The sequence below is a fragment of the Acipenser ruthenus genome, chromosome 4 (genome assembly GCF_902713425.1).
Source record: "Acipenser ruthenus chromosome 4, fAciRut3.2 maternal haplotype, whole genome shotgun sequence".
Taxonomy (NCBI): domain Eukaryota; kingdom Metazoa; phylum Chordata; class Actinopteri; order Acipenseriformes; family Acipenseridae; genus Acipenser; species Acipenser ruthenus.
In genome coordinates this window covers 27,622,407-27,635,271 of record NC_081192.1, presented here as the reverse complement: position 1 = coordinate 27,635,271, position 12,865 = coordinate 27,622,407, and the positions used below count along the sequence as shown (strand labels likewise).

Genomic DNA, 12,865 nt, shown 5'->3' with positions numbered 1-12,865 from the left:
GAGAAACATCACATGCCCATCAGGTCTGGACAAATATGCCTACCTTGCATCCTTTGTCTGTAAATGTTGTACCCACCTTAAGTATATTTGTGTACATTTTTGGCTACTGGGCTTTTGTTTTGAAATTCCCGACCAGTAGCAAGCCCATACTTGATAAGGCTTTTTAAACATTTTTTGGTGGCAAAAGGTAGGCTGCACTTTCAACTGCTGTGTGTCCTTCAACACAATCTAAAGCTTGTGCAGCAGTGTGGAGTAGTGGTTAGGGCTCTGGACTCTTGACCAGAGGGTCGTGGGTTCAATCCCTGGTCGGGGACCCTGCTGTTGTACCCTTGGGCAAGGTACTTTACCTAGATTGCTCCAGTAAAAAAAAAAAAAAACCAACTGTATAAATGGGTAATTGTATGTAAAAAAATAATGTGATATCTTGTAACAATTGTAAGTCACCCTGGATAAGGGCGTCTGCTAAGAAATAAATAATAATAATAATAATAATAATAAAGCTAATCGTCACGCAAGGCCAATTTGGAATGCCAACAAGCAAATAAATATACTGTAACATTACACATTTAAACCTGAATTGCATGTAAACTAAATTGGGGGAAACTTGGTCCACCATTTTTATTGCAGTAGGAACTTCTAGCAACATGTTGCCATGGTTATATTAGAACATCTTTACAGGGCTTACTCGGTTTTGTATATAACTTTGCCCTTTTGTAGACGTCACCTTTATATGGCTGGACCATTTATGCATATGTGGCTGTTTTTGTACATGTGAAAAGTTTTTGGACAGATCTCTTTTTTAACAAAGTATTTATAATACATCTACAGTAGCTCTCTATCTATATTATAAACATCACTGGGATTCGAACCCATGTATACAGATGTGTCAAACACTTCACCACAGTGCTTAAATCTCAGATTTGTTGTTTAACTTGAAATAGCCAACCTTAGCTGGAGTCTTTATGCGTTTTGTCCCTCAAAAAGAACAAAAAAACCAACGGAACAAATTTGCTACAACTACAGTTTTTCCACTTTTTGACTTCCTGTCTCTAATATATCCACAGGTATTACATTTTTAGAACTGTCCAGTAAAATCACTTGAATGGTGTGGAAACAACTCATAGTTTAGACCTGTATAGCTAGTCACAGAAGTTTTCCTACATCCTTTTTTTCTAAACTTGGCTGGAGTAACTCTACTGTGACTCCCAATAAATGGCAGAAATGCTTGAGCATGCCACAGGACTAGGAGCAGAGCAAGTGCTTTGTTCAGTCTTGCCCATTTACTAGAATAGTTAAAGGAGGAGCCAGAGGCCAAACATAAATCATTAACTTGCAACAAACGGAGGAGAGGGCCAGCAAATGCGCAGGATTCCCTACAAATTTCTGTTTACCTGTTATACACACCTTGTTTCTAAACTCACAGAGATTAAAGTAATACTGTTCAAGCCTGCTTCATAAATTCAAAGAATCCTTGAGATTGTACCACTTTGCTGTTAAATGCTGCATGAGAGACTTCACATTCCAAGGGGGCTGGTGTCAGGACAGAGGGTTTGTAATGCAACCCAGTTATATTGGCAAATTTATACTGTTAAGATACTGTAGCATGCTGTACCTCCATTATTCTCTTTCTTCATATTGAAGCTCAGTTCTTGCACTTTTTGCAGTAAAATACAGTATTCCATAAAAATTACTGGGATTCATAATTCTTAAACCCATCCCTCCCCTTTTTCATATTAATGCAGACTGCCCATTTTTAAACAGAAGACAATTAAGTTATGTGCGATTTTAGAGTTTCATTTAAAAAATCTGTGGTAGACCAACTTTGTTCTAGAATGAAACTTAATGTCCAAATACACTAGATGCGATTTACAACTACTGTTATTATTAAATGTACAGCAACATTCAACAGGTTGTAAAAAGCAGACTGTTAAACTGCTTTTGCAACATTCTTACCAAGTCTCACAGTAACGTTATTACAGGACAACACAAAACTACGAGCAATAAATAAAGCATGGCGAGTTTAACTGTAGAAGGGTGTGAAGTTAAGAGCCTCAGAAAAGTTCAAAGAATCCTGAACTGCTACTTGCCACTCCCTGAATCACTGGCCGTTCCTGTCAAGCAGTTTTGGTCTTGCCAGAAAAGGGCATCAAATTGTAATATGTATTATTTACAATACCTCCACTACACTATCTAAAATGGTAACAATAGAATAATTGAAACCTGTATTTTGGAACACTAATGACAACTCTGTAATTATACAGTTGCATCTACAGTAACCTGGTTGTATGGTTGTAGCATTCAAACTTTTCACAAATGTAAATTGAAGTAAATGACCCAAATTATCATACTTTTTTTTTATGACAAATCATATGTCATAACAAGTATGTATAACTTGAAAGCAGTGGCTCCTGCAGTCATGTAGAGAAATGAGTGTTTGTACATATCAAAACCAGATCTTAGGATATTACAGTATTTAAAACAGTGAAGTTCTGGTTCCATTGTCCTAAATATTCTCTCCTTGTATGCGTTACTGTAAAGTGAAAAACAAAAAATACACAAAAAAAAAAAAGGGGATTGCGGGGGGCAGGGGTAGATAGGAAACCTGCAAACTATTTAACGTGGATGTACTACAGTAAAACTTCAAATTAACTTCTGAAAAGTTGTGTTATTGAATCAACCTTCTACACAGGCAGATAGTTTGTATAATCAAATGCATATGCACACTTTGAAGGTCTGGCCATCTGTGTTGCTGGACAAATGCCCAACCACTGCCAGCTGAGCCAAGGCACATGTCCAACAACCGCCTCTGTAATTGGACTCGGAATCCAATATCCCACTACCTTAACAGCACTTAAGTTGTGACCGACACAAAGAAACATCTAGGAGCAAGTCAAAGACACAGCAGCTTCAGGGATTGGATGACAGAAAACAAATAACCCACCAATGAGCACCAAGAGGCTGGGTTTGTTCCCCTCATGTAAAGTAGCCAGTGGAGGAAAGGGGGGTTGTGTTACTGTTCTAATGTTATGCATGTCATCTGCAGTCTACGCAGTAGCTTAGAGAAAACAAAAATGTTCCTCACCTCATGTTATTTTGTTATACCAAAAATAATTGAGAGTCACTACATACATTAGTTTTTTTTACAGGTTCATGAGGTTCCAATTCTAAAATGCAAAACAGGAATAAAAGACTTAAAAAGGCTTTATTCTTTTGAATTACCATCAGCATAGCTTTCTTACAAGTTCCTTTTCATTTTTTTCTCTAAATTGTTCAGTTTCCTAAACTTTATTTTCACTTTCAAATGGGTTGTCTTGCTTATCATATTACTCCCAGTGCAGCAGGAATTTGGGTCCCACATGACTTCACTGGGTGAAAAACATAAATAATGTAACCTAACTGCGAAATATAATACAGCTGTGTACCGTTTAAGACAATAACTACATATCAAAGAAACTGAAAGTCATGTGACCACATTGCAGCAGTCGTAGGTCACAGGCCAAAGTGAAGGGTGCGGTTAGATTGTTTCCATAACACTGAATATTTTCATTCTTTTTGGGCTTAGTCCCTCAGACTATAAATTGTCAGATGCACAATCTGGGTCAGATCAGGAATATACATAACAGACTATTTATTTATCTGCAGTCTAAATAAACAAACAATCCCTTGTTTTAGGACAACTGTAAAGAAAGGCTTGAAACAAAACATGTATTTTGCTTACACACTCTACTAGTTAAAGAATTACATTTACATTAGCATTAATATTGGTAAATTCAGATAGGTAAACGCTGGGGTTCTGCTTGACCGTAAAGAATAAACACGCTAATTCCGGGACTGCAGCTAACAACGTAAACATTCCACCAAGTTTTTGTAAGCGATTTCAAGTGATCGAGGATGATAGGAAACAGCACAGCAAGTTCCAATACATCTTCCAGGTATTGTTAGAACTTATATGGACCTGATACTGGCTCTTTAAATCGATGCAGAAACAAGACACTGTTTTGTTTCCGGTGCCAGAACAAGCAAAGGCTACTGTACCTAAATCAACTGTTTTAAAAATTAATTAAGAAGCTGAAATTAGCCATCAACTGTAAACATACAGACTAAGGGCCTGATTTTCCAAACTTACTCATTAGTAAGTCTTTTACTAAGACCAACAGTTTTGATTACATTTTTATTAAATATATCCAATTTTGTCTTTTGAGTATTTATAGCTTCCAGTGAATTTACAGATTGACTTTGCAAACATTGACTTAAGTTTCTATATAACTTCATTGAAAGTATGTACTGTCCTTACTCATTAGTAAATCCTTTACCAACTTTGGAAAATCTGGCCCTAAATGTCATCTGCTTCCTTTCTTGTCCCGGGTGGGATGGAAAGAATGTTTTGCTGCTAGTCTGGGAAGGCTAGACAGATTTAAAAAAGTGCCATGGCATTCAACGACTTACAATAACTGGGGAAAAGATGATACAGAGCAAACTGTTCACTGTTGTGATGAGACCGGTTTGTACTGGAAGATGTTACCGTCCAAAACACTAGTTTCCAGAACAGAGAGATCTGCACCTGGCTACAAACAGAGGAAAGAATGTCTGACTGTCCTTGCATGTTCCAATGCCAGTGGCACACATAAGCTCCCACTAACCGTCATTGACAAGGCAAATAACCCAGATGTGGGTAACAGTGCAAACATGGGTGCCTTATCAGTTAGCTACAAGTCACAGAACAATGCATGGTGTACTGTTTCATAATTTGTTTCATTACAAGTTTGTACAAAGCATATAGGACCATCAAAATGAAAACGTCCCATCAAAAGCTGTCTTACCGATAGGCAATGTACCAGCCCGTCCTGATGGCAATTCACTTACTTCATGGGACAACCAAATCTTTGGTTTGTTTCTGGCTCCAAATGCAACGTCTCTTGTGCAGCCTATGGACCAAGGCAGACTGGAGAGTTTAAAACGCTGCTACAAACACTATCTGCTTAAGCGTCTACTTCCATCAGATGAAGCATAAGAAAGTGAAGATAGTCTATTTGAAGATAGTCTGTTGCATCGGTCACCAGGTCAGCGTTGCAAAAATTGACTGGTAAAGATATCGTGCACTCTTTGCTGGATGGTGAAGAGAGTGATGATAGAGATCCCCAAGAAATCAACTGAAAAAAAAAATCTCTCCATACAGTACCTGCAGTAGCAGGAGCCAGATAACCTGTGTTGTTAATGACGCGGTTTCACGATTGCGCAATGACAGAGTGCGCCTTAAACGGCGCAAACTTTCAGATTTTTTCAGCAAGTATAAAACATAAGTTCAACTTTTTTCTACATTTAGCTTGTAGTTATAAAAGAAACACTTATCTTAATGCAAGATGGGTTTTTTTTCTAGCCATTATACTGTATACCTGGCTACTGTACAGTAATATTACATTTAAAACAGACTTTTTAGACAAGCATTGTCTGACTTTGGAAACTATACCGTACTATAATTGTATTTAAGAACAGCATTAAGTTACTATTGCATTCCAGGTTACTACGAGCTTGATTAGCCACAGTCTATACAGTTGGTAACAAGCTCAGGTGTGTCTTATTAAACACATAGCAAGACCAGGAATGGCTCAAACTGCTATGAAATGAGTCTTATTTCCACCCCTGCAAGGTTTTCATTGATTGACATTAATATATTTCTTGCCAGAATTAAACCCTAGTGCTTCTGTAAAACTTCCATTAGCCAAACACAATTATCACGAAATGTTTATTTTAATTTCATGCAATGGTTTAGATTTGGGTTAGTTTATCACAGTACATGACTACAAATCAACACCCTTTGTTAGCAGCAAATTCTATAACAGCATTTGCTACGCATGAATAGCATTCTCCAGCAGATTCTCCAAATCAGGTTGTATATACTTTTCTGAACTAACAGTGCAGTCTGTATTTTGTATAGAAAGAGGAATGTGCAACAGATTACTGAGCTATGATCATTTTGCTTCAGTTCATTCTAAATGCAACAAAGAATGACTTTAGTGTGGTAGGTACTTTAATGGCTAGGAAATGTAAAGAATTTACCACTTTGTTTTGTTTTCAACACTGCATAGGCTTTCCTTCTCTAAAGTGGTTATACAGCAAAAGGAAAGCTAGAATGACACACCTGCCTTAACAATGGGACAAGATTAGCTACTGTAGTCTCTGTGCATGCAAGATGGTCAAGATTTACAGGTTTGTTCTCCAAAGCAGGGTACAAACTGTATGCTATAGTACAGATGGGGGCCTATCCAGCACAGCTAATGACACCAAGGGGTTGATTTGATCAACTTACACCTTGTTGGGACAAGCCACCTGCAAGGAGGCTGTGTGGTCCAGTGGTTAAAGAAACGGGCTTGTAACCAGGAGGTCCCCGGTTCAAATCCCACCTCAGCCACTGACTCATTGTGTGACCCTGAGCAAGTCACTTAACCTCCTTGTGCTCCGTCTTTTGGGTGAGATGTAGTTGTAAGTGACTCTGCAGCTGATGCATACATAGTTCACACACCCTAGTCTCTGTAAGTCGCCTTGGATAAAGGCGTCGGTTAAATAAACACATAATAATAATGCCCATGAAAATGTATGTCTAGTCACAGCAATTATGGCCACAGTGCCATTTACGCTACAGCAACTACAGACGTCTAAATACCCCATACCAAATTAGGAAGTGTTTGGATCCAAACAATAAGATGATTACATGTTTAAGTCACACCAGCGGGGAGAAAAATAAATAAACCAAAACAACAAACACGACCTTTTCAAGCACATGGATTTCTACAGTGCCTAATAATATTATTATTATTATTATTTTATTTCTTAGCTGACGCCCTTTATCCAGGGCGACTTACAATTGTTACAAGATATCACATTATTTTTACATACAATTACCCATTTATACAGATGTGTTTTTTTACTGGAGCAATCTAGGTAAAGTACCTTGCTCAAGGGTACAGCAGCAGTGTCCCCACCAGGTATTGAAACCATGACCCTCCAGTCAAGAGTCCAGAGCCCTGACCACTACTCCACACTGCTGCACTATAATAATAATAATAATAATAATAATAATAATAATAATGCCATCTCATAAGAGTCCTGAAAAAAAAAAAAAAGTAGAAGGCCTTACATAATCTGGAAAAAATAACATTGGCAAAAATGTGATCATTTTTTCAGGTCAGTAATTTAGAAATGTTTAAGACACTTAGTTTTTTTCAGGTTTTAAAACAGTGATTTACTGTGACTAATTTGAATATGGTTCAGTGCCGTTCATCTCATGTTAGATAAGTTTATGTTTTTTCAGTTCATCCATAAATGTCACGTAGCGCCTCTGCATTTTCTATGTTACACACAGGAATGATATTACTGAGTTTCTTATGTTAAAGTGTATAGAATATATGCTATTAAAATTGAACAGAATGATTCCATGGCATAGCGGTAAAAGCCAATGCCTTCAGTACAGGGAGCTACGTCCTTGCAGGCTTGAATCTAGGCTTCTGGTTGCCAGGCCAGCGGTCTGCCCAGCAGCAATGCAATCGGCTGCAGTGCCGGTTGGGGAGTTTAGTTATCTTGCTGCCTCTCGGTGCATGGTTACAACATTCCACCCACCCACCCACCGTTGTTACTTGAACGCATACTGCACTGCTTGCCAATTGTTCTAGCAATGTACACGAGTTAGTCTAACTAATGCATTCACTTAGTACTGGTATGCCCTGCAGTTGCACTAATGCTCTGAGTTAACAGTTTTATAACATTTACACTTGTTCTTGTCAAATGAATGGAGGAGGCAAACCTTGCACTGGTACAAGCAGAACACAAATCAGACCAATAAATTGTCCAAATGTCAACTGTACCATTTAGTTTACTGTGCAGTTATTGCAGAAGATTAGAAATGTGTAGACTGAAGATCTGATGCTGGTCTTAAAAAATCCCCAGACAAGATGTGATAAAAAGATGAAGCAATGCTCAATATACAAGCCAATGAGAATGCAATCAAATCATCTTTCCTCCCTCCTCTCACAATATTGGTCACGAATACAGGAAGCCAATTTGCCTCATTTATGATTTTGTAGACCATGTAGCAGTCTCAGATATTGACCTGTTAAAATTGGTTTCCAAGGGTCTGGGCAGTGCTGTTTATTCAGCAGCAGCATTCCGGCATACGAATGAAGGGAAATTACTCTTTGCTTTGACTTGTGGGCTTTCACCACTTCATTCTGTCAGGTGATTGAACATTAACAGAAAAGTTGTTATACAGTAGATTAAAACCTGTGTTACTAGAATAATCACAATCTACACAGTTCAGGCAGCAATGGTATTCTATTACATTAACCAGGAACTGGGTGGCAGTGTTGATGTGCACTACGGCTTTCAAAGCCCAAGTGTGTTGACTGTCTGCATCCTATTTCCATTAGCTTAAATCCCAGCAGAGGAAGTATCTGTAACAGATTAGAGGAGTTAAAGCTGTAACTGATTCAGCAGGAACTTTATCCAATGTGTATGGATCCTGAATTTGATCTGAAAGCAGCAGGTTTTTTTTTTTTTTTTTTAAATCTTTGATGTGTGGATCATGCACCATCTGAGTTAACAGGCTATAACGGATGTAGATATTTGAATAACACACAGGTAGTTACTGATAATAGGATGTTCAACCCAGTGGGTGTTTAGATCTGCATGACCTGTAATTAAATACATAAAAAACCACCACTATCTGACAGCAGTAAGTAGCCACAAATTCTAAACAGACCACATCAGTGGAGGAAAAAAAAAACACCACTTAAAATCATGCATGAAACCTTAGACTGCAAACAGACAAACACAGAAACGCCTCAGCTTTAACTCATTAGTGTAAACTCAAAACAGTGAAGTCTACAAGCAGAGTACAAACCTTTAGGGAATCTTTCAGTACAGGCCAGAGGAGCCTCATTTATCAAGCACCAGACCTTTCACCATATGTATCACTGAACAATGAACAGCTTCTACAGCAAGATGGATCACACTGCAATGACGTCAGTAAGGGATTATGAATTTGCAAAATATTGCTTCACACCCCCCTCTGGGCCTGTGTTTAGTTTGCCAGTGGCATGAGAACATCCAGGAATTCTGCAGTTAAAAAAAAAAAAAAAAAAAATCTATCTGGTAATCAGCTCTAACCTGAAAATTGAATTAGCCCTCAATGCAGCTGCTACAACTTACAAGCAGTCTTCATGCTAGAGTTTGTACCAGGAATGAGTTCATTACAGTCTGCAAATAAACACAAGAGTGTGTCATTCTGTGACAAGTCACTCGACAGGTAACACCCTACCCTCTCCAACTAACACCAAACTCTGCACTTGCTGCTGTTCATGGCCAATTTTATTTATTTTTTTCATCATTTTTGAAAATATTATATATATATATATATATATATATATAGGATGGAAATGTCAAATCCTCTGTTTTGCATACACAATTACAGGAAGATTGTATTTTTAAATTTGCTCCGAGCATTGAAAATATTAATTACGTATGATATTTAAATGTAACACGCATTTTACTCAGTGTCTAAATTGGAGAGCAAATTACTCAATGACCCAAAACCTCATCTGGAGTGCCGATCAAAACCTGATCATAACCGACTTGAATCCCTAATTCAAATACACCAAAATACTAGGGGTGTGCAATAATACAGATATACCGCGATATTCATCAGGCAATATAATAACCAGTATTTGAACAACAATACCGGTATTCTTGGTTTAACTGATTCAGGGAAACGTCTACTGGAAAATGTCGGCTATTATCTCATGAGAATCAGTTCCCGCAAGAACTCAATGCGAGCAACGCTAACACAAAAGAAAATATGGCAGCACACAGATTTTGAGCTGCTTAAATTCTGCAAAGCAAACTCACGTGTGTGGAATCATTTCCTAATAAAAATAAAAACTAAAAAGGATGACTGTACGCCATCAAACATGCGAGGCTGTAGTAAAATAAACTGGTGGTACCACCACCAACCTTACATACAGTGATATATTCCTACATCTTAAAAGTACCGGACCGCCAACCAAAATATTTATTTTTCTCAAACAAATTAGACAACGCAATGTTTTTTTTTGTACATTGAACTTGAGGTAACATTTAATAGGTAATGCATGCGTCTCGCATGCAACTTTTAGGTTACTACCCTTTGATCAGTGCTGCCAGACTGGTGGTTTTCCAGCCAAATGTGGCTTGTCTTGGCAAATCTAGCGGGGTAATGTCTTGGGTGGTCTGGTTATTTTTTGGCTATTTTCATCATGCATGTTTTTTCTATTCCTTTCGATTAGGAGGTCATCTCCAGAGCAGAACTTCAAATCACCACAATGCCCTGTATGGTATATCACGTCCTCCCCCTCGTCTTTTTTTCTGTATCAGTGCAATTTTAATTGTTCTTACATTTATTTTTAAAGACTATCTGCTGACAGTTTCTGACTATATTCTGAATATCTTTTTCGCCCATGGACCCATCGCATTTGATCTCCGCAGATTAAAAAACAGCGGTTCTGGTACGGTACGTTGCGAGAAGAAAACAAGCAAAGCAGATACATAAATAGTTTATAACATTACTTGACAGTATTTTTTTAATTTAAATAAATCCAGAATATACGTATCGCAATATTGGCTTCGGTATTGCAATATAGATCCTCAGTCCCAATACCCACCCCTACAAAATACTATCGTATCCTCTAAAAATGTTCTGGTTTATAAAAGAGTTGATAACTTTTTTTTTTTTTTTAAACATTTTAAAAACAGTGATTTTTTCAGAATTTTTGGCTTAGAACTGCAAAGTCTAAGCGCATAGCAACAAAATGCCCTCTCAAAGTCATGCCATAGGATCTTTCAGCAGACCCTTAACCAGTGCGGTTTCGAGTACAAGCCAATATCAGATCATGAACAGGCTATATAATGAAAAATAAACCCCTCTGTAAATCAATAACAATTTTAAAATCTATCCGGAAACATACTGGTAGCCAATGTATGCAGCTAAACCTGGGCGAAACCCGAGCAGCTGCATTTTTTTTATGTACTGAAGACAGGCTAACAAAATTACTACCAGCTCCAGAAAAACCTAGGAAACATTTTAAACGTGGCCCTTGGATGTAACCTAAGGATGAAAGAGTACATCCAAATTGCTGATCTGCAAATTTGACTTAAATTCTGAACCAAGTAAGAAAAAAGGTGTTGTCATGTTTTACAATAGGACATGTAGCTGCCCGGACATCTTTCTGATTACAGTCCGCACTCAACGCCCCCACGATGCAGGCTTACTAAATCTTGCTTACTGTACAAAGGGTGAAAGGGCTTTTCGTTATTTTGCCCTGACTATAAAATGCCTTGAAGTCATAATAAAACAAATACACATGGCGATGTTATGAAAACAGGATGCATGATCACACCATAGAAGTGCCAACAAGTACTTTCTTTCTTTCTTTCTTTCTCTTTACCTACAAGGCCATTCAACCCTGCACATTTTCTGAAAACTGCAAGAAATGAACATCAAAATTGCTGCATTTTACCAAAAGTGCTCACAAGATAGTACAGTAATACCTGCATTCTCAGAGCCTGAGCTAAGCTGCCCTTGCAAGCCGGTAAAACCAAAAATCTTTTAAATAAGCAGCCACAAATTGAACAAGGTTTACAAAAAAGGAAATGCAAAACCTACATACTATTCTGTAATGTTGATTGCCAAGACTGGTATCACAATGAATGCTGTTCCAGCTGCTGGCAAAGTCGTTTTCATTTCTAGAAAATTTATACATTTTGGGGTACCACTGTACTTGCGAGAAGGATTGCTCATTAAAATACATGGAGAGAAATTATCTTTTCAGGAACTAAATATTTAGTGGAGACATCTGATAAGATCACCTTTACCTCACTATGAATCTGTTCTGTCAAGCTTCCTGTGTTAAATGTAATATAAATGGTCCTCATTTTCATCTAGCATCATTTTAGGCTAGGTCACTGTACTCTCTCTGAAACCCAACCAATAAACAGTTTACCTGAAACTCAAGAAAGAACCCTGTTTATGAACTATGGCTACTCCTAAAATTATTTGCATTTAGGGGTCAAACCCATTAAGCATTTTTGCCTTCTAACTGAGAACTCTGTACTGTGGCACATGTACTTAACTAAACGTGCTGTACTTTCTTTTAACTGAGTTACAGTACTTTGAGATTACAAGATCCTAGCACATCTCCCACTGCCCCAGGATGGGTTTACAGTTAATAAAAATCTTTTTTTTTTTTTTTTTTTAATTAAAAAAAAGATAAGCACAGGGAGGCATTATGGAGCCCGATAACAATGTAAGTGCCAGTACCAAATAAGCACCTTACATACGTTTAAAAAATGAATTGCACACATCAGCTTTGATTAATTAACGTATTTGTGTATCGATTAACGACATCTGCTTCAGTTAAACTAAATATTATATAAGCAAAGTAAACACTCACCAACATTGAGCTAATCACAATACTGAAATCTCGAACAACTTAATCTGTTTAAAATGCATTGTTGAAACACGGTTGAGTAGTTCCGTCCTTAAACTAATTGATGTACCGAAATGTTTTGGGTAGACTAATACAGTTCCATATAATACATTTCTTAAATACTGATGCTCTTAATAATCGATTAAACAAACAAAAAAATGTCAAGATCAAAACATTCAGAATAAAGTAAAGTACATGCACCCTAATCACCATGTAATTTTGCAACAAGAAACCGCCTCGGAACTATATTTCCTCAGACATCCTACTGTGTAACTTTCTAACACCGTGGACAATCAGACTCCGCTTGCTTAGTGTGACAGGAAGAGGCATCCTGTTACCCCCTCGCTCCTGCA

The 12,865-nt window shown here is 37.6% G+C and overlaps 1 protein-coding gene across 7 annotated transcripts in view; it reads right to left on the bottom strand.

The window, feature by feature from the left end:
- The window catches only part of LOC117400576 (high affinity cAMP-specific 3',5'-cyclic phosphodiesterase 7A-like), a 63,769-nt gene that overhangs the window by 49,643 nt on the left and 1,261 nt on the right, over nucleotides 1-12,865 (bottom strand). Inside the window, exon 1 of one of the 7 annotated variants that reach the window (XM_034000735.3) lies at nucleotides 12,477-12,865. The exons of 5 other annotated variants lie outside the window; for them this stretch is intronic. In XM_034000735.3, the coding sequence (XP_033856626.2) occupies nucleotides 12,477-12,482 (6 nt within the window). In that variant the 5' untranslated portion in view covers nucleotides 12,483-12,865. The remainder of the gene's footprint in view (nucleotides 1-12,476) is intronic. One more of the 7 variants, XM_059022257.1, reaches the window with a different exon arrangement.